The sequence below is a fragment of the Lepidochelys kempii genome, chromosome 2 (assembly GCF_965140265.1).
Source record: "Lepidochelys kempii isolate rLepKem1 chromosome 2, rLepKem1.hap2, whole genome shotgun sequence".
In the NCBI taxonomy this organism is placed as follows: Eukaryota; Metazoa; Chordata; order Testudines; family Cheloniidae; genus Lepidochelys; species Lepidochelys kempii.
This window is the reverse complement of record NC_133257.1, coordinates 254,907,646-254,928,606: the sequence shown is the minus strand read 5'-3', so window position 1 is coordinate 254,928,606 and position 20,961 is coordinate 254,907,646. Positions and strand designations below refer to the sequence as shown.

The 20,961-nt window shown below is 43.9% G+C and overlaps 1 protein-coding gene across 11 annotated transcripts in view; it reads right to left on the bottom strand.

Annotated features, from left to right (window-relative positions):
* PRKAG2 (protein kinase AMP-activated non-catalytic subunit gamma 2) overlaps window positions 1–20,961 on the bottom strand; it is a 386,863-nt gene that overhangs the window by 261,467 nt on the left and 104,435 nt on the right. For all 11 annotated transcript variants that reach the window (XR_012157633.1, XR_012157635.1, XR_012157636.1 and 8 more), the window contains exon 2: window positions 12,675–12,746. Coding sequence is in view for 7 of the 11 variants with exons in the window: in XM_073334621.1 (XP_073190722.1) it covers window positions 12,675–12,746 (72 nt within the window). In the remaining 4 variants the exon portion in view is untranslated. The remainder of the gene's footprint in view (window positions 1–12,674; window positions 12,747–20,961) is intronic.

Below are 20,961 nucleotides of genomic sequence, written 5' to 3'. Positions count from 1 at the left end.
CTTTTTGCATGATATGTAAAATGGTCATTAAAGATTCCCTAGCACAGGGGTGGCCAAACTGTGGCTCTTTTACAAGTGCAGCTCATGGAACCCCTGCAATGCTCCCCCATTCTCCAACTACCAGACTGGGAGGAGGAGCTCGGGACCTCTGCCTTGCAGCCGGGTGGTGGGGGACTTCTGCCCATCAGGGAGTGGGATCTCGGGGCTTCAGCCCTGCAGGATGCTCCTTCTGGGGCTCAGGGCTTCAGCAGGAGCTGGGCTGATTCCCCAAGTCCTGTTAGGCGCCTCCTCCAGGGCTGAAGCCCCAAGCCCTAGCCCCCGCCAGGTGTGCCCTGGCTCTCGAACTTCTGATGACTGTTGTATGTGGCTCGGAGGGCCAGTAAGTTTGGCCACCCCTGCCCTAGCACTTTTCACTGGAGCTGTTAACCTGGGCACCCTAGCTAAAATTCAGCCCAGGTAACTGCACCCTGCCTAACAAACTCCCACTTCTAGTTTCACCTGGATATGGTATTCTTCTTCACTTCCTGTCCTCACCTGTGGGGTGGTGCTGCAGTGCACTGTCAAGCAGATTTAATGTGTCTTCACAGAGAAGGCCACACTTCAGTGGCAATGTGATTTCTCTACTTAATATAGTTTGTAAAGTATGTTGAGTTCCTTCAGCATGAAAAAAAACACTATACAATTATAAGATTATCTAGAAACATATAGTCATATTTCATCAGACATCCCCTCCAATCTGGTTACATCCTTCCACTCCACTGAAACTGCCCTCACCAAAGTCTTTAATGGTATCTTCCTATACTCCATCCTCCTCCTTTCTGCTGCTTTTTAAGCCACTTCTCTCGCCCTTCTCCTCAATACCCCATTCTCCCTAGATTTTCAGGGCAACGTTCTCTTAGATCCCCCTGTCCTCTTTGACCACTCTTTTAGTGTCTAACACAGCTCTGTTGTTGGTCCTCACGTGATCTTCATCTACACCCTATCCCTGGACATCTTCATCTAGAGACACAGATTAAACTATCATCTCTATGCTGAGGACTCCATGCTTCTCCACACCTGATCTTGGAGCCAAATCCCATACCTTGGAGCCTCTAGATTTCTGTTGGATGATTCACTGACCACTCAAGTTTATACAGCCAAGAAAAAGTTCATCAATCTGTTCTCCTAACCTAATATCATTTCCCCCATTCTCCATCACTGCTAACACTACTCAACATCCTCCTCTTCATCTTCAATCCTGCCTCTCATTCCTCCCTCACATCCAAATCTCGTGGCTTTCTTTCCTCAATTTCTTACTGAAAATCTGGTTCTTCCTTTCTGTCCCAAAAGCTAAGGCACTTGTCTGAACTTTGGTCTTGAGGACTGCAAAGTACTCTTCTCTGGCCTCCTGGATATACATATCACTTGTCTAAAATCTATCCAAAACACTCCTGCCAAAATGACCCCTCTCACCATCCATCTGACAATGAGTTCAAAGGAATTTTTGGTGCTCAGTACCTCTGAAAATTCAGTCAACTTTGATTCAACTTCCGATAATGGATTTAGATGCTTATTGGTACTCTAAGGTTTGAAAATATTGACTTATTCCCAGACTAGAAATGGGCTCAAACTAATATCCTGGTTTTGAACACTCCTGAATTTAGGGGACATTTTGATTTGAAATTTGCGCCTTGAGTCCAGCTCCTATTAAATACTCCTGTACTGCCCTCCCCCTCTTCCATTCAAAGGGGCTAGGATGTTTATGGAACATTTGGGTTTTGTTATCCTTCTCTTTCAGTGAGTTATTTGACCTTAATTATGCTTCTATGCTGAAAAAAATGAAGGCAGATTAACAGAAAAAGAATCTCCTTCCACTCTCCTTGATGGGGAGAATAAATGTAATTAGAGAGAATACACTAGCTAGAAGTCTCTACTTATTTCCTGCCCTTCCAGTGAATCTCAATAAGAGGCTCTTTGATAAACTTAATTGGATGATTTCCTCATTCCGGTGGAACAAAAGAGCTCATAGAATCAGAAGAGCTGGCTTGATTAGACCAGAAGATAATGGAGGGTTTGCATTCCCATGCAGCATGTGGTTATGCTCTGCACTATTACTTTCCTTGATTCTGTATGAGTTACAGCAAGGAGATGATAAAGCATCCTACAGAATCAGAGCGATGTCACCTTCCTAAAATAAAATAGGATACGACCAAGTTGGCTGACCCGGTAGCCTAGAGAGAGTGCTCTGCGCGGCCATGTGGACGACCTGGGTTATGCTTCTGATCTCAGTTCCCAGAGCCAGTAGGGGCTGGAAGTGCTTTAGAGGCTGAGGCCAAGCTACACTACAGGCCCTAGTACAGCAAACCTACAGCACTGCAGCTGTGCCGCTGTACACACGTCCTACAATAATGGAAGAGGTTTCCCATGGGTGAAGTTAATCTACCTCTTCAAGCAGCAGTAGTGAGGTCAATGGAAAAATTATTTTATTGACCAAGCCATAGCTACACTGGGGGTTAACTGTGGAGCTCACGGGTGTGAATTTTTTGCACTCCTGGGTGATGTAGCTAGGCCAATCTAAATTGTAAGCGTAAACCAGGCCTGGGTACTCAGCACTCATGGGAAAAGAAGTGCCCATTATTATTACAGACCCCTTGGGGGCACTCCTTAAATGGAGTCTCATCCATTCTTCTTCAGCTGACTTGAAGCATAGGGTATCAATGGGATGAGAGAAAAATGAGTAAATCCCCTAGGTTCAATAAGAGATGGACAGGAGAGACAATAAGTGGTAAGCACATTAATTATTAATGACCCTCTATGCCCAGCACACAGAGGGTTAGAAAATGGAAAATTCCCCAGGGAAGGACAGGAAGGGACAAAACGTTAGAAATTTCTCTTTAAATGAGATACATTCTATAGCATGGGAGACCATCACCGGAACGAACTGGAGGAGAGAGGACCCTAGACTCCCTGAAGGACACTAAGAGCCAAAGCGCTCTCTGGAGGGGTAAGAAAACTGAGGGAGGGTCTTGCATGCAGGGATGGGTGGGAGTACCCACCTGGGCGGTGCTCTGGGAAACGCCTGCTTAAGCTAGTAGGGACACTCGAGAGATCAGCACTAGCACTGGGGCCTAGGGCAGCTGAACTGTGGGATCCCACATCCCAATAAGGGGGTACAAGAGAAAGGTTCTGTTCCCCAGGAGTGTGCCAGAGAGGTCAGGTTAAGACAGTGTCAGGATATTGCCTACACCAGGGATCTCAAACTCAAATCACTACGAGGGCCACATGAGAACTAGTACATTGGCCCAAGGGCCGCATTACTGACACCTTTACAAATAAAGATACAAAAGCCCCCCCCGCCTCTGCCCTGGCCCTGCCCCCACTCCAGCCCTTCCATGAGGCCTCACCCCTGCCCCGCCTCTTCCCACCCCTTCCCCGCCCCCATTCCAACACCTTCCCCAAATCCCCGCCCCTGCCCTGCCTCTTCTCTGCCTCCTCCTAGGAGCATGCAGCTCCCCGCTCCTCCCCCCTCCCTCCTGGAAAGCACTAAGCACCGCCAAACAGGTGTTTGGTGGTGGGAAGCACCTGGAGGTAGGCAGAGGAATGGGGACGCGGCACGCTGTGGGGGCGGCAGGTGAGGGGAGCTTGGCGGCAGCAGGAAATAACTCCAGGGGGGTGGGGAGCTGGGTGGGCTGCAGCAAATAACTCTGTAGGCCACATGCGGGCCACGTGTTTGAGACCCCTGGCCTACACCCACTGGGCTTAAAGGAAACTGGGATCCAAGGGTTGAGTCCAATACAGCAGACTTATGTCTGACCACCAGAGGAAGCCTGTCAAGGGCTGTGACTGCTTTACTCTTCCTACCAGCATCACAAAACTCTTGCCTGCATTCAGTTTCAGCTAACTACTCCACTCTTGGAGATGGTGTTCATAGTTTCTAAGGCCAGAAGGGACCACTGTGATCACCTAGTCTGACCCCTGTATAACACAGGCCATAGAACTTCCCTGAATTAATTCCTGTTTGATCTAGAGAATATTTTTTAGAAAAAACACTCCGTCTTGATGTTTAAAATTGTAAGTGATGGAGAATCCACTACAGCCCTTGATAAGTTATTCCAATGCTTAATATAACAATCACTATTAACATTTTGCATTTTATTTCTAGTCTGAATTTGTCTAGCTTTAACTTCCAGCCATTGGATCTTGTTATACTTTGGTCTGTTAGACTGGATTGTGCTCTATTATCAAATTTCGGTTCCCCATTTAGGTACTTCTAGACTGTGGTCAAGTCATCACTTATCCTTCGCTATTGTTAAGCTGAACAGATGGAGCTCCTTGAGTCTTTCACTATAAGGAATGTTTTCCAATCAGTCTCACGGCTCCGCTCTGAACTCTCTCCAATTTATTATCATCTTTCTTGAACTGTGGATACCAGCACTGGACATGGTATTGCAGTAGCAGTTGCACCAGTGCCAAATACAGAAGTATTGTAACTTCCCTATTCCTCATCCAGATTGCCCTGTTTGCATATCCAAGGATAGCATTAGCCTTTTAGGCCACAGTGTAGCACTGGGAGTTCATGTTCAACTGACTATCCACCATGACCCAAGTCCTTTTCAGAGCCACTGCTTGCACTGTATGGCCTACATTCTTTGTTCTGAGATGAATGACCTTACATTTGGACATATTAAAATGCCTACTGTTTGCTTATACCCAGCTTTCTAAGCAATTCAGATCACTCTGTATTGGTGACCTGTCCTCTTCATTATTTACCACTCCCCCAAACTATGTGTAAACCTTTGCAAACCTTATCAGCATTTGCATTTGCAAACCTTATCAGCAATCATTTTATGTTTTCCTCCAGATCATTAATAAATATACTAAATAGCATAATGCTAAGAACCGATCCCTGTGGGACCCCACTGTAAACAAACCTGCTTGATGATTCCCCATTTAAAATTATATTCTGAAACCTATCAGTTACCCAGTTTTTAATCAGTTCAATATGTGAAACATTAATTTTGCCTCATTCTAGTTTTGTAATCAAAATATTCTGTGGTACCAAGTCAAATGCCTTGTGGAAGTCTGAGAATATTACTTGAACACACACAGCTTTTTCAACCACCCTTGTAATTTCATAAAAAAATATCAAGTTAGTTTGACAGGATCTATTTTACAATAGCCCATGCTGATTGGCACTAATTATATTACCCTCCTTTAATTCTTTATTAATTGAGTCCAGTATCAGCTATTGTATTATTTGCCTGGGATCAATGTCAAGCTAACAGGGTTATAATTACCCAGGTTATCTTGGTTACCCTTTTAAAATACTGGCACATTAGTTTTCTTGCACTCATCTGGAACTTCTCCAGTGTTCTAAGACTTAGCAAATATTATCATTAATGGTCCAGCAAGCTCCTTGGTCAGCTCTTTTAAAACTCTTGGATGCAAATTAACCAGACTATAAGATTTAAAAATATATAGCTTTAGTACTGTTATTTAATATCCTCCTTAGTTACAGTTGGAATGGAAAGTACTTCATCATCATCATCTTCCTAAATATAGAACAAATATTTATTGAACATTTCTGCTCTTTCTGCATTATTATTGACAGTTCTACCATTTCCATCTAGTAATGGACCAACACCATTGTTAGGATTCCTTTTGCTCTTAATATACGTAAATCCCCTCTTCTTATCCATAACTCTGCTGGCCATTAATTTTTTCTTGTGTCCTCTTTTGCCTCCCATATTAATTTTCTACAGTTCCTAGCTTCTGAGTTATATTCATTACTAAGGATCTGATTTAGTCATGGAGGTCATGGCAGTCATGGATTCTGTGACTTTACTGGACCTCCATGACTTTTTCGGTTTCAGCTGTCAGCTGAAACCGGGGCTGGAGCTGGGGCTGTGCGCCCTCCCTCCCCCCACAGTTGTGTGCTCCTGTCCCAGAGCTGGGGCTAGAGCTGGGACTGTGCACCACTTTCCCCCTGCCCTGGAGCCAGGTCTGTGCATCCCACTCCCGCCCTGCAGCTTCAGCCGCAGCTGGAGTTGAGGCTGCATGCCCCTGCCCTGCAGCTGGTGCTGGACCCAAGACTGTATGCCCCTCCCCACCCTTGTGGCTTCAGCTGGGACTGTGCACCCCTGCCCCATGGCTGCCCTCCCCCACAGCTATGGCTGGGGCCAGAGCCAGGGCTGTGCCCCCCCACATCCCCCATGGCTGCGGCCAGGGCTGCGTACCCCTACCTTCTGGGTCTGTGGCTGGAGCCAAGGCTATTCGCCCGCCCCCCCCACCGCCCCAACAAAGGCGGTGGGGCTCAGGTTGTCAGTCCAACCCTATGGGGCTCCAGCTGTCATTCCTCCCCCCACCCCACCCCACCCCACCCCAGCCCTGCCCCCCCCCGGTTATTTTTAGTGAAGTCATACACAGGTCACGAGCTCCCATGACTTTTGTTTGTTGCTCGTGACCTGTCCGTGACTATTACTAAAAATAACCCTGACACAATCTTAACCTTATTCATTGCTATAACTTCCCCTTTCTTCCATGTGTTTTACAGGTATTTTTTAAATGTTTAAAGCTGCTTTCACTTCCCCTCTAAGCCAAGTTTTTTGTATTGTTTGATTTTTTAAACCAGCAGGGCCTACTTACTTCATTGTGGCTTTTTGGACATCTAGTAACTTTCCAAATTCTCATTCATTTTAATTATCCAAGAATGCACATCTTACTGGTTTGGACTTTATTCTGTTTGCACATAACAAATGTAATCAAGTCTTTCTGATCCTTTGTACCTAAGGTACCACTACTTTTTAGTTCTGTGATCAATTCCCCTTTATCTGTCAAGATAAGGTCTAACATAGAAGCCCCCTTTGTTGGATGCAATACTTTGTGAGTTAAGGAATTGTCTTCTATAGCTTTTCGAAATTATAAGGATATATTAGAACTGGAAGCATGAGAGAATATGTTGCTCAGATTGAAGTCCCTCATGATAATGCATTTTTTTTTCTCCCTTACACATTACAGATAGGGCTTAACAAGCCGCTCTCCTGTTCTCTAGTGTGATTTGGTGGCTGTAGCAGATGCCAACTGGTATCGCATCTTGTACTTTATCTGTCAGAATATTAATCCGTATGCATTCAAGATCATTTGCTTCCAACTTGCCAGTATGTCACTCCCCATCCCCATTGCCCACTCAGTCCTTCCTGAATAGACCATAACCATTATCTCACATTCCAATTGTGTGAATCTTTGCACCAGATTTCAGGAATGCCAACTAGGTCAAGTTTATGCTCATAAATGAGCAATTCCCATTCTAACAATAGTGTTTACGTCTTATGTAAAGTCAGGTTAACTTCAGTACCCGAAAAGATAATGGAGCAAATAATCTGCAAACACCTAGAAGATAATAAGGTAATAAGTAACAGTCAGCATGGATTTGTCAAGAACAAATCACGTCAAACCAACCTAATAGCTTTGTTTGACAGGGTAACAAGCCTTGTGGACAGCGGGGAAGCAGTAGAGGTGATATATCTTGACTTCAGTAAAGCTTCTGATATTGTCTCAAGTGACGTTCTCATAAACTAAGGAAATACAACCTAGATGGAGCTACTATATAGTAAGTGGATAACTGGTTGAAAAACCATTCCCAGAGAGTACAGTAACTCCTCACATAACATCGTCCCGGTTAACGTTGTTATGTCACTGATCTATTAGAGAACGTGCTCGTTTAAAGTTGTGCAATGCTCCCTTACAACGTTGTTTGGCAGCCGCCTGCTTTGTCCACTGCTTGCAGAAAGAGCAGCCCGTTGGAGCAAGCTGGTGCGGGCTTGGGGTGGGCCGGCAGCCCCCCCATCAGCTCCCCTAAATTCGCCGCATGGCAGCCACGCAGCAGGCAATCAATTGCCAGGCATTCAGGTGTCCCTCCCCCCACTGCCATGCGCTGCTCCTGCCCTCTGCCTTGGAGCTGCTTCTGGGAGCCTCCTGCTTGCTGTGCAGGGGATGGGGAGAAAGAGGGGTGTTGATGTCAGGGTGTCACCCTCCACCCGCTCCTGTATCCCATCTCTACAGAGCAGGGGAGGGACATGACAGGAGACAGGGCTCAGGACGGAGGAAGTTTGCAGGCAGCAGATGCTGTCTCAACTTTCTGATCTACTTAAAAAGGCAGTGTACTTAGAGTGGGGTCAGCGTACTTAGAGAGGCAAAGCGCTTCTCTCTTTCTCTTTCTCTCTCTCACACACACACACACACACACACACACACACACACGGTGTGTGTCTCTGTCTTACACACACACGCACCGCCCCCCCAGCACTTTGGAAAGTGGAGGAACTGGTGTGCTCTCGTGGGACAGCGTTGGTTTATCATGTTCGGTTTCCACACGGAATGTTTGCAGCCACTGCCACGCATCTATTGTGTCTCCTCCCTCCACTTGTGCTGCCTTGTAGAGCGTGAGGCTACAACAACAACGTGTTAACCCTTGAGGGCTCAGCAGAGTGCTAGTTCATCATTTAGCATTCCCTGGGAAATATCCCACCCTTTGACTCCACTACCTCAACCAAGCTTCACAATCATCATTGCTGTGTACAGTATTAAATTGTTTGTTTAACACTTACGCTCTGTGTGTGTGTGTATGTGTATAATGACTTTTGTCTGGCGAAAAAAGTTCCCTGGAACCTGGCCCCCACACATTTACATTAATTCTTATGGGGAAATTGGATTCGCTTAACCTTGTTTCGCTTAAAGCAGCATTTTTCAGGAACATAGCTACAGTAACTCCTCACTTAATGTTGCAATCAGTGATTCACAGTCAAGCTGGAAGGGCATATCAAGTGGGGTCTTGCAGGGATCAGTTCTGGGTCTGGTTCTGTTCAATATCTTCAACAATGATTTAGATAATGGCACAGAGAGTACACTTACAAAGTTTGCAGATGATACCAAGCTGGGAGGGGATGCAAGTTCTTTGAAGGACAGGATTAAAATTCAAAATGATCTGGACAAACCGGAGAAATGGTCTGAAGTAAATAGGATGAAATCAATAAGGACAAAAGAAAAGTATTCCACTTAGGAAGGAACAATCAGTTGCACACATGCAAAATGGGAAATGACTGCCTAGGAAGGAGTACTGCAGAAAGGGATCTGGGGGTCATATTGGATCAACAAGCTAAACATAAGTGAACAGTGTAACACTGTTGCAAAAACAATAATTATTCTGAGATGTATTAGCAGCAGTGTTGTAAGGACGGCACAAGAAGTAATTCTTCCACTCTACTCCGTGCTGATTAGGCCTCAACTGGACTATTATGTCCAGTTCTGGGTGCCACACTGCAGGAAACATCTGGACAATTGGAAAAAGTCCAAAGAAGAGCAAGAAAAATGATTAAAGGTCTAGCAAACATGACCTGTGAGGGAAGATTGAAAAAACTGGAGAAGACTAATAACCGTTTTCAAGTACATAAAAGCTTGTTATTAGGAGAAGGGAGGTAAATTGTTCTTGTTAATCTCCGAGGATAGGACAAGGACAAGAAGCAATGGGCTTAAATTGCAGCAAAGGCAGTACAGGTTGGACATTAGGAAAAATTTCCTGTCAGGATAGTTAAGCACTGGAATAAATTGTCTAGGGAGGTTCTGGATTCTCCATCATTGGAGATTTTTTAAGAGCAGGTTAGACAAACACCAGTCAGGCATGATCTAGATGCAGGGGACTGGACTAAGGTCCCTTTTAGTCCTACAATTCTATGATTCTATATATCAGAGTATACTGCTGAGGCTTTAGTCCATGTTGTCTCTCAGTCTCACCAGCTATTTCATATAGATGTTGAATACATCAGGACTGAGCTTTGTGGGACTCCATAGGTAAGATCTCTGGAGGTGGGGGGAACTAATTGTCTTAATGATACTCTGAGTTCCATCAGAAAGGAGGACTTGCATCATTTCAGGGAACTCCTGGACAGGTGTATTTGGAGATCAACAGTACCAAGTTCTCCATAAGGGTCTAACAGCATGAATACTGATGTACTTCCCCCTATCTATAGAAGAGGGAGAACATTCACCCAATCAACAAGTGCTGCTTCGGTAGCATGTCACACCAGAAGCTTACATGAGAAGTCTCCAAGCAGTCAAACTATAGTCCCTGCCCTGAGCAGTGAAGGAGAAAGCTGAGCTGAGATTAACTCCTTGTTCACATGGCACCAGACAGTGAGGAGAGGAAGGATGGTTATAGCTTATTATTATTCTTAAGTTTAAGCAATTAAGGTACTGGAAGGGACTCAGGATATCTACGTTCTATTCCTAGCTCTGCCACAGACTTCTTGTGTGTTCTTGGGCAAAACATTTTCAGTCCTTCAGTTCACTATTTGTACAATAAGGATACTACTTCCATGCCTGAAAGGGATGTTAGGACGATACATTCATTAATGATTGTGAGCTGCTCAGATATTATAGTGATGAGCACCACAGGAAACACTTACAAATACATTTTCTAAAAGTGCCTTTGCACCCTTTCCCAAGGAAGAACAGTCAAATTTAATGATAAACTTTAAAAGCAGATGATAGTGAGATCTTGTGGACTACTCACCTTTAACTCACTCTATAACCTAGACAGTGAAGGGATTTAAGTATGAAAAGATAGACATCTCTGATTTACTGCAGGTCTCCAAAATGACTGGGACATGGGAAACAGACCCTATATATGAAGGAGTCACTTCTTTTTGCATGTGCAAGTTAGATGGGTCAGACTGTGATTTCAACCTTGGAGAAGGGAGAACCACTTTACCTGAAGTAAAATACTAATTTGAATTGTTTGTTTGCTTATCTTCAGCAAAGGCTGACTTACAGAAATTTCATACCTCTTCAATGGTACGAATCCTACAACCCAATCCTACAGCTGTGCCATGCATAGAATTTGAAGTCAATGGCAGTTCTGCAGGCTGAGTGACTGGTGTTCAAAAAATATCTTTACTGGAGCTACTGAAAGAAGAGGTGGTTGCTGGGAAACATTGTTTCAGCTCTTCCCAAGAAAGTCACTGGTCAGAATGACATCACAAAACTGGTAGGAAAAATTCAGGCATCTCCAAAATGTCAAAGGAGGACTTCAAAGAGGCACCACACAGCCTTGGGAACGAGTAAGACCACAAGAGAAAATCAGGTACATATTTTTTTTAAACGATTGACCCTCATATAATTTTCCCATCATCAAGAGAAAATAGGAGACTGTAGATGGAGAAAGCAGTTTTTAGCCAGAAATTACTGCCTTTCACCATCATAAAAATTCAGAGCAAAGATATCACACTCTTCAGTTTATGATCCACCAAATATATATATCTTTCAGTGACTTTGTACATTTTTTCCCCATCCAGTGTCTACATGAGTTCCCTTCCATCCATCTCTGACTCCTGCATCACAGTCTTAGAAGTTCGAACACAGAAAAGAACAAGGTCACTGACATTAGGATGCTGAACTACTGATGGATTGGACTGGCTTCTAACATGATTATTCTCTACTCTGAGGTGCAAAATAATAGAGAAAAAAGTGCTAACAAAAGCCAATTTATTTAAGTGTCACTTCTGGACACATATTAACTTCACTAGGGCAATATTTGTCATTTCCCCTGCCTTGAGCCACAAAATACAGACACTTCGATAGACTGTAGGAAGTCTCATTTAACCATACAGTTAATATTCTTCGCATAAGTGTTATTGTAAGTCAGAATAGGCCATTTTGCAGCTATAAGCTGAACTGGCACGTTTTCGGGGAGGTCTACTCTTCATTCTCCAGACTAGACAGCATGGCCACACACACACACACACCCACACACCCCCAGACCTACTGCACTCCAAGAATAGCCATGTTGGAATGAGATCAGAACGAGTGACAGCATCTTCCAAACTCTACTGGAGCTATGAGGCCAGGACTTTGGGAACCAGGAGACCCCATCACAACCGATGCCACTGTGAAGGTCATGGAGCTGCTCTATAACAAGTTTTGAATACTGTCTTTCTATGTATTTGTCTGACTGTTGGCAAGGGATGTTTGCCAAATTAATATGTTTGGTTTAGTTTAACAGCAGGCTTCTGGAAAAACAAGCAGGAAGGCAAGGGAGTGGATTCCAGTAAGATACCTCCAGGGGGATTAAGGGAGAATGCCTGAGCTATTAAGCAGGAAGCTCATACTTCCTTGGCTTCAGTTAAATTTTACAGCTTATTTTGCCAATAGTGGTAATAAACAGATCAAAAATACTATAAAGAGTTAAAAGGACTCACTGGCCAGAAGTCAGGGAACTGTTCATAGGGACTAGACTGACGCCCTTAGACATCTGTTTGTTTATTGTACAACACCACACAGCAACGCCTCTTGAATCACACAGTAGCTAACCATATTCCTAGGGACAACTGTTGTAATTCAGTGAGGCGTGTTACTGCATTAAGTTAAATTTAATTTGCAGTGTTTACAGCAACAGTGCTGTAGTAAGGACTATGTTTCTTTCTTCAAAGGAAGTATCACATTAGTACAACAGTGATGCAGGGCAACCCAGCAGTGGCTATATTTATCCCTGGTCTAATTCCATGGACACTGGGGACTTGCAGCAGGGAAGAATCTGGGCCCAAGACTCCCAGCCTCTGCAAACCTAAGTAAAATAAAATGTGTTTATACTACCACAAGCACTATGAAATTACAAGGAGGATGAAAGCTTTGAAACATCCTACCTTTCGAGAAGCACTTTTGTCTGAGCTCTCCACATCTCCATCCAGGAATGGCATGGCAAATGAGCTAAGATCCTAGAAGGGAAGAAAAAGGAAATTTAATGCCTTATATTAATACTTTTCTCCACTTTGCTTTAGATATTCTTATTGTTCTAGTTCACAGTTTTATTCCTGAAGCATCCACCGGCATACCATGTACTACTTTACAAGTAAGCTTTAACAACGGCTGCAAAATGAGGGCCCTCTTCAGCACTCCCTGCCTCTGAAGCCAATGGGAGATTTGCTTGAATCTGGTGGGAGTAAGGAATGCTTAGCTGGGGCCTAGGCCTCGTCCCCTGAGACTCAGAACCTAGGGCCTTATGCTAGGTCTCTCAAATGAGACTAATGGAGTTAGGTGTCGAGATTCCACCAAAATTCACAGAAGATGATATTCGGGATATACATGCTTGTTCACCAACACAAATCTCTTGCCTCTAGCAGTGCCATCATCATTATTTTTATGCACTATTTCAAGCAATTAACAAGAGAAAATATAGATAATCTGAAAATATGTAACATATGTATAGGAGAGAGAAAACACCAACAGCGTGGAGTTGGGAAAATAACCTATGTACTTTCACAAATTAGAGAGGAGCACACGATTGATCAAGTGAAGTGGAACCATGAGACAAGTATACACGGTCATTCTTAATTAATGAAAACAAACTGCAATTATGTTCCACCCCCCGCTGCCTGTTCTATTTAGATCACTTTCCAGTCTCAGCATTTAGACTAACGCAGTTTTTTTTTTTAATTAATAATTAAATGTTTTCTGTAGGGCTCAAATTTACCATCCATCTGGTCAGAGAAGTGGGTAATGCGCAACTCACACTATACCTCTCAGTTATTCAACTTTGTGAACAGAAGTTCTGTAATGAGATACCTAACTGCAGTTTGAGCTTTGGATCCGAACAAATATTTGGGGCTGAACAAATATTTTTCCTGATGTAGAACACACACACCCCCCTCTGCCCTCTTGGTGTCAGTTCAAATGCAGGCCATTTTAGTAGTGGCTAAAAGTTATCAGCTAATGGCTGTTTGGTGGGTCTCCATCTGGTTCCTTATGGAGAAGTATCTAAATCACAAGAGCCGCCACCTATATTGGCACCCTTTTTGGGAGCATCATCAGAGAACCTCTATTCAATCCCTCTTTAACAGCAACACTTACATTCGTAACTCATCCAATAGCATGATCTTTTTTTTTTTTTTTGCACAGTTCATAAAAACTTAACTTGTGATTGAACAGTTTTTCATCAAAAGTTAACTTTGTTCTTTCTTTTTTGTTTTTGGAGGTGGTGTTTTTTGGGGAGGGGAGTTGGGGGGGTTTTGTTTTAGTTTTTTTTTCAATGAAAGTGTGTGGCAAAATGAGCAGATGGCAGAGCAAAAACTGGTCTCATCCCAGATTGCACAATCATCCTAAATACAAAACATGATTTTTTTAAGCACAAACAAACTTCAGACACACTTGAGGACTGTGCCTTTAGAATATTCCAGTTATATATCCTAATAACAAGTCTGGACATTTTGGCCTCAACCTCTCCATCTCAAAATTCTCCCCACCCCAGTTCCTATGGCTGGTTTAACAGCAGAACTGCCCGTTTTTCCTAAAGGACGATTATTGTAGCCTAGTGGACAAAGCCCCTGCATTGCATTTAGAGGATTCTGTATTCAAACCCCAATTAGGGTTGCATTTCTTTACACATTCAATATTTGTGTAATGAAATGCAACCCCAACAAAAAATGTGTAATAAAATGAAACCCCTTCAATGTTATCTATTTGTTCAATGAGATAGTGGTGTTTCAGTTCCAACTATTTAATAATTACCTGTACCAGGCTGTAGTGGAATGTCATGTATGCATGCAGCAACTCTACACAAAACATTAATTCAAATTTTCATGGAACTTCGCTAGCATGTGAACTAAAGAATACACTTGGTAGCTCATTGTACATTTATTCCGTGTGCCGGGCTCCCACTCATGTCAGTGGGACACATTGTCCCCTCTGCTTCCACAGGGAAAGGGGATTCAAAACTGGTAAATCTGGATGGGCATGCATAGTATAGGAAGAGGTCCCACATCATGCAGTTGTCCATCCTGTACTTATCCAAGTCTGTGAAAGCTCCTTTCAGGGTGCAATGATCAAGGCTACGTTTTAGTCATGGGTAGTTTTAGTACAGTAACTCCTCGCTTAAAGCTGTAGTTATGTTCCTGAAAAATGCTACTTTAAGCGAAACAATGTTAAGCTAATCCAATTTCCATATAAGAATTAATATAAATGGGGTTGTTAGGTTCTGGGGAAATTTTTTTCATCAGACAAAAGACTATATATTACACACACACAGACAGTATAAGTTTTAAACAATTTAATACTGTACACAGCAATGATGATTGTGAAGCTTGGTTGAGGTGGTGGAGTCAGAGGGTGGGTTATTTCCTGGGAAATGCCTTACTGCTAAATGATGAACTAGCACTCAGCTGAGCCCTCAAGGGTTAACACAGTGTTGTTAATGTAGCCTCACACTCTACAAGGCAGCACAAATGGAGGAAGGGGAGACAGCATAGCAGAGAGGGACAGAGACACACAGTGCGTGTTTGAGAGAGAGAGACGTGCATTGCCCCTTTAAGTATGCTGACCCCACTCTACGTACACCGCCTTTTTAAGTAGACCAGCAAGCTGAGACAGCAGCTGCTGCCAGCAAGCTCCCTCTGTCCTGAGCCTTGTCATGTGTCCTCCTGGTCTGGGGAGATAGGGTACAGGAGCAGGGGGCAGGAGTGGGAGGAGGGGGGGGACACTGTGACATTAGCACCCCTCTCACCCCGTCCCCCCCCACAGCAAGCAAGAGGCTCCCGGGAGCAGCTCCAAGGCAGAGGGCAGGAGCAGCACACGGCAGTGGGGGGAGGAACAGCCGAACTGCCTGGCAATTGGTAGCCTGCTGGGTGGTTGCTGCACAGGGAACTTAGGGGAGCGGGGAGCTGATAGGGGGGCTGCCGGTCCACCCTGGTTCCAAGCCCTGACTAGCTAGCTTCAATGGGCTGCTCTTTCTGCAAGCAGTGGACAAAGCAGGCGGCTGCCAAACAAGATTATAAGGGAGCATTGCGCAACTTTAAATGAGCATGTTCCCTAACTGATCAGCAATGTAACAACAAAACAACGTTAACTGGGATGACTAAGTGAGGCGTTGGTGCTGGGGAAGGTGGCCCGGGTGCTGGGGGAGGTGACCCAGGACCCCAGCTAGTGCTCGAGGAGGGGGTTGGCAGGAGCTCCCTACTTGGCTCCCCCCTCCCACACACCGAAATTGCTGCTGCAGAAGACACAGATCACAGAAACCATGACTTCAGTGACAGACTCAAAGCCTTAGCAATGAGCCATGGGCATAGGAGACTGTGGGGTTTCTGGAGGCAGAGCTGAGGGTTGAACCTCAAAACCAGGCCATAGGCCTCTTAAGTTTGCCACCTAAAAACTGTGGCACCTGTATTAATGACCACTTTTGGAAATTTGAGACCTAAATGTCTTGCCCAGACACCCAGAAAGCCTGTGGCAGAGCTGGGAATGGAACACAGATCTCCTGAACCCCAGTCCTTTGCCTTAAGCTTAGAATACAAATCGTAAAATTGCAAAAGGGATGGTACAGCCCTATCTGCAAAAGCAGAATTTAAGTTACCAAATCTAAACAATTACAGCCTCAAATGTTAAAAATAACAAAATTCTCTTGCATTGTTATGCAATAGTGTCCAGTGCCAACCTCTGCTTTTACCAAAAAGATCCATCACCCTTGTGGTAGCCAAGAGAAAGTTTTTTGGTTTTTGTTTGTTTTGGGGTTTTTTTGTTTTAACAAAAGTGGGAAAAGTTGCAGTGCTCTCCGAAAGGGAATTTCACACCATCTTAAACAGCAAACATCTTTTCATTGTCATCCCTGCAGCCCCCAAATTGTGTCCACGCACTTCCCTCTGCATACAGACTCTCCCCCAACCATGCTGAATGTGCAGTTAATGGTGAACGTGACAATCAAAACCGCTGGGCTTGCCGAGAACAAAACACCGAGGGCATGTCTACGCTGGCAAGTTTCTGCACCGCAAGCTATACCACTTTTATTAAAATGCTGGAATTAAACTGCTGTTGAGTGTCCACACTGTGCTCCTTATGACACTGGACTGCATCCACATTAGCAGCGTCACACGATGCAGGTTACCCAATCCCATTGTTCCATGGGCATCCTGCTACATTGCCAGCTGCTTTTCAACTGAGTGTCTGGGGAGGTGGGATGGAGCATGAGCTTAACGAGAACAATTTTTCAGCCTCCTCCTTGTAACAACCTTTTGTGTATTTGAAAACTGTTTTCATGTGCCCTCTCAGTCTTCTCCAGACTAAAGAAACCCAATTTTTTTTCAATCTTTCCTCATACGTCATGTTTTCTAGACCTTTAATCATTTTTGTTGCTCTCCTCTGGATTTTCTCCAGTTTGTCAATATCTTTCCTGAAATGTGGCACCCAGAACTGGACACAATACTCCAGCTGAGGCTTTAACAGGGCAGAGGAGAGTGGAAGAATTACTACTTGTCGTCCTTACAACACTCCTGCTAATACATCCCAGAATGATGTTTGCTTCTTTTGCAACAGTGTTGCACTGTTGACTCACATTTAACTTGTGATCCACTATAACCTCAGATCCCTTTCCGCAGTACTTCCTAGGCAGTCATTTCCCAATTTGTATGTGTACAATTGATTGTTCCTTCCTAAGTGGAGTACTTCGCATTTGTCTTTATTGAATTTCCTTCTATTTATTTCAGACCATTTCTCCAGTTTGTCCAGAGCATTTTGAATTTTAACCCTATCCTCCAAAGCACTTGCAAACCCACCCAGTTTGATATGCTCTGCAAACTTTATAAGTGTACACTCTATGCTATCATTTATATGCTTTTTTATATAAATTATATCAAAATTAGATCTGCATACTTGACCATCACACATTCCATTAACATGAAAAGTTATTCTGCCTTAACATTGTTGTAGTCACTGTTAACATAATTTAATTTTATGGTGAATTTCGTATTATGGCAAAAGGCACTCTGGAGGTAGAAAATAGGAAAATTTATCTGAACTTTCCCACTAGACACAAAGGAAAATTTCAGGTAAGTCTGCAGATCCACTACAATGGGTCTTACTCCTGCTTGCAGCTTCCTGGGGGAAGAAATGAGACCTGTCAATCATGGCAGGCTGGGAGTTGCCAGCCTTTGCCAGCTACAGATACTTCCAAAGCTGCTTTTTGGAGCTCATGCCTTTAAACATCAATTCATGTGTTAATAGAAAAAGAATTTCCTAACAACACTTCCTACAACAAAGCAACTTCAAATTTCACCCCAACTACCAGAGAAGTTATATATAAAATCATGCCCATGAAAAACATGGAGGAGTGTGACTGTTTAACACTCCCTCAGAACTATAATCCTTATGCCAGATGGGTTGGATATAAGGACTTTCCCACTAGAAGCAAGAAAATTTTCTGGTAAGTTCAGATAAATTTTCCTATTTTTCTTTGCAGGAAAGTCCATGGATCCATTACACTGGGATGTTCAATAGCATAGCAGTGTCTCACCAGGGAGGGAAATATGGGATGAATGAGGAGGTATATATTATTTAATAAAAAAGAAACATCAATTACTGAGTGAGCACAGTATGCAAAAGCCTTCCTCCAACAGCAGGGACTGATGAAGATTGCAGATTTAACCTTTATCCAATAACGAGAAAAAAGTGACATTAATTGTGTCATGGGGAAAGTTGGTATCTGAGTGCATTTGGGATACAAAGAACGATTTTTAAATGTTTTAGGACAAAAAAAAAATTATTTAAAATCCAGTGTCATGAAAAAAGTTACATTAACTGTTTTGAGAGTGACTTTTGTTCCCAAACTACATTCCGATCCTAAGAACAATTCTTTAATGTTTTAGGTGAAAAAAATTAATTCACTAGCAAATTGAAAGAACTAGCACTATTTTAATTTAGTATGAGCGATTTTCACACATCAGCATCAACGTGGAATGAATAAAATGGTTAGCACGTACAAATTCACTGCTTTCTCCACACTGCTTGCGGCTCTTCTGGGCAGCTGACCTTGGGCAAATGTAGCGGTGTTCACTGCCGAGCTTCCTACATGCTCCGAAGGGATCTATTTTTTGATGGTAGTCAAGGGACAAGACTGCTGTTTTGATGGGCATGGTGAGATGACAGGTAAGCAAGGATTCTTCTCTTTATATGTCCATCTACGAGACACTCTCCTAGATTGAAAAGGAACAAGTGCCCTCTCTGTCTAGGGCGAGTGTTGTGCCAAGCGGGAAAATGACAAAATTTGCCATTCCAACAACATCAAGCATGTTGAAGAAACGAACCACTGGCTGCCTATTTATTTTGCACCTTCTAGGAGCACATTCTTGTTAGATGGTCCATGTTATCATCACCACTTTTAATATCACTAGTAGAGAATTATGTAGGGTTTCTTTTTATCTTATTTTACAACCTTGTCATGATGCATGATTGATAAAATTATTACTGACTTGCTCTCCTTTGGAATATAAGAGAAATCAGGGTGACTAGCCAAGCAAACCCAAACACTGACGACAATTTTTCTCTGCTGAGATGTGAGTGCATCTCACTGGGTATATCTGGCTTGTTTCATTGGATTGTTCCAACATAGGTCAAATTTTCATTGAGCAGGTCTTCAGCAAGCTGAGGACTGGTGAAGAAATTATCCCCAACTACATTTCTTCCAATCTTATACCAGTGCTGAAGAGAAGCTTCTCATTGTCTGAAGACGAACTTGAAAAATCAACAGAAACACAGTCTTCCTTTTCAGAGTAACTCTCAATACGAACTGGCACAAAGTCATCATCATCTAATACGTTGCCATCACACAAGGACTTGCTTTCAGAGTTACAAATCATTTTTATAAGGTCAGAAACAGAATATTGTGCCTGATTGATTGCCATCTCGAACTGTGCAACACAGAAAACCCCCTCAAGAGTCTCCTGAGTCTGCAGTGTTTGGAGCACAAGATCTAGACAGAAAATCCTCTCAAGCATGGGCAGTGGGTATCTTGGAACAGGAAGGCATTGTCTTCTCGAACAGTCTGACGTTCCCACCGCCCATGCTGTTCCCTGGGGCAGGCAGGCTGGGGACTGCAGTGTGCCCCCAGGGCCATGCTGCACCATGCCACACGTCCTCCCAGCACTGGGGCCAAGGCCACTCCGGCTGCGCCACCTGTCGGGGGAAGGAGGCACTCTGGCCATGTCGCCTGCCCACCCGCCCAGCACTGGGGCTGGCTGCTCGGCCAGGGTGGGGGGTGTGCCCAGCAGCGCGGCCCGGGGAGGCTGGGGCCGTGCTGCCTGGCTGTCCAGGGGGGGACTAGCCTGGGGCAGGGGCCAGTGGCCACGGAGGCGGGGGGAGACTGGGCAGGAGCCAGAGGCCACAGTGGGGGCTGGGCTCCAGTGGGCATAGAGGCTAACTTTCCCGGTGGATTCACCCACCGCCCATGTTCTCAAGAGTGTTAGGTGAAGAGAGCCAGCACCAGTCCGCTCTGTGTTGAGGATACTGATCAAGCCTGGATTTTAAGGGAACAATGTCCCTGGAGTACCTTCTACCTTAGGGTGACTGGATACAACAACCGCTGTCTCTGTAATACATTATCAATTAGCATATGCTAACTGTTACAAGACAAGATATTTTTGTCAACCTGTCTGCAATAGCTCATGAGTGTGAGTGCCAAACTCAGGGCAGACTGTCAAGAAGCAGGGCACAAACCACAAATTGGTCATGGATAGTTCTCTGAAAACATCCACTCAATGAACACAGAGAACAATTGATTGCCATCCTCTTTATAATAGCCCTTACCATATTTGAAGATTATCAGGTCCCCTTTCAGTGTTCTTTTCTCCAAACTAAACATACTCAATTTTTTTAACCTTTCCTTATAGGTCAGGTTTTCTCAAAATTTTATCATTTATGTTGCTCTCCTCCAGATTTTCTTCATTCTGTATTAAAATGGAGCACAAAAACGGGACACAGTATTCCATCTGAGGCCTCATCACTGTTGAGTAAAGCAGAACAATTGCCTCTTGTATCTTACATAGAACACTCCTATTAATACACCCTAGAATGATATCAGCCTTTTTCACAACTGCATCAAATTGTTGGCTCATATTCAATTTCAGGTCCACAGTTACCCACAGATCCTTTTCGGCCATCTACTGCCTAGCCAGT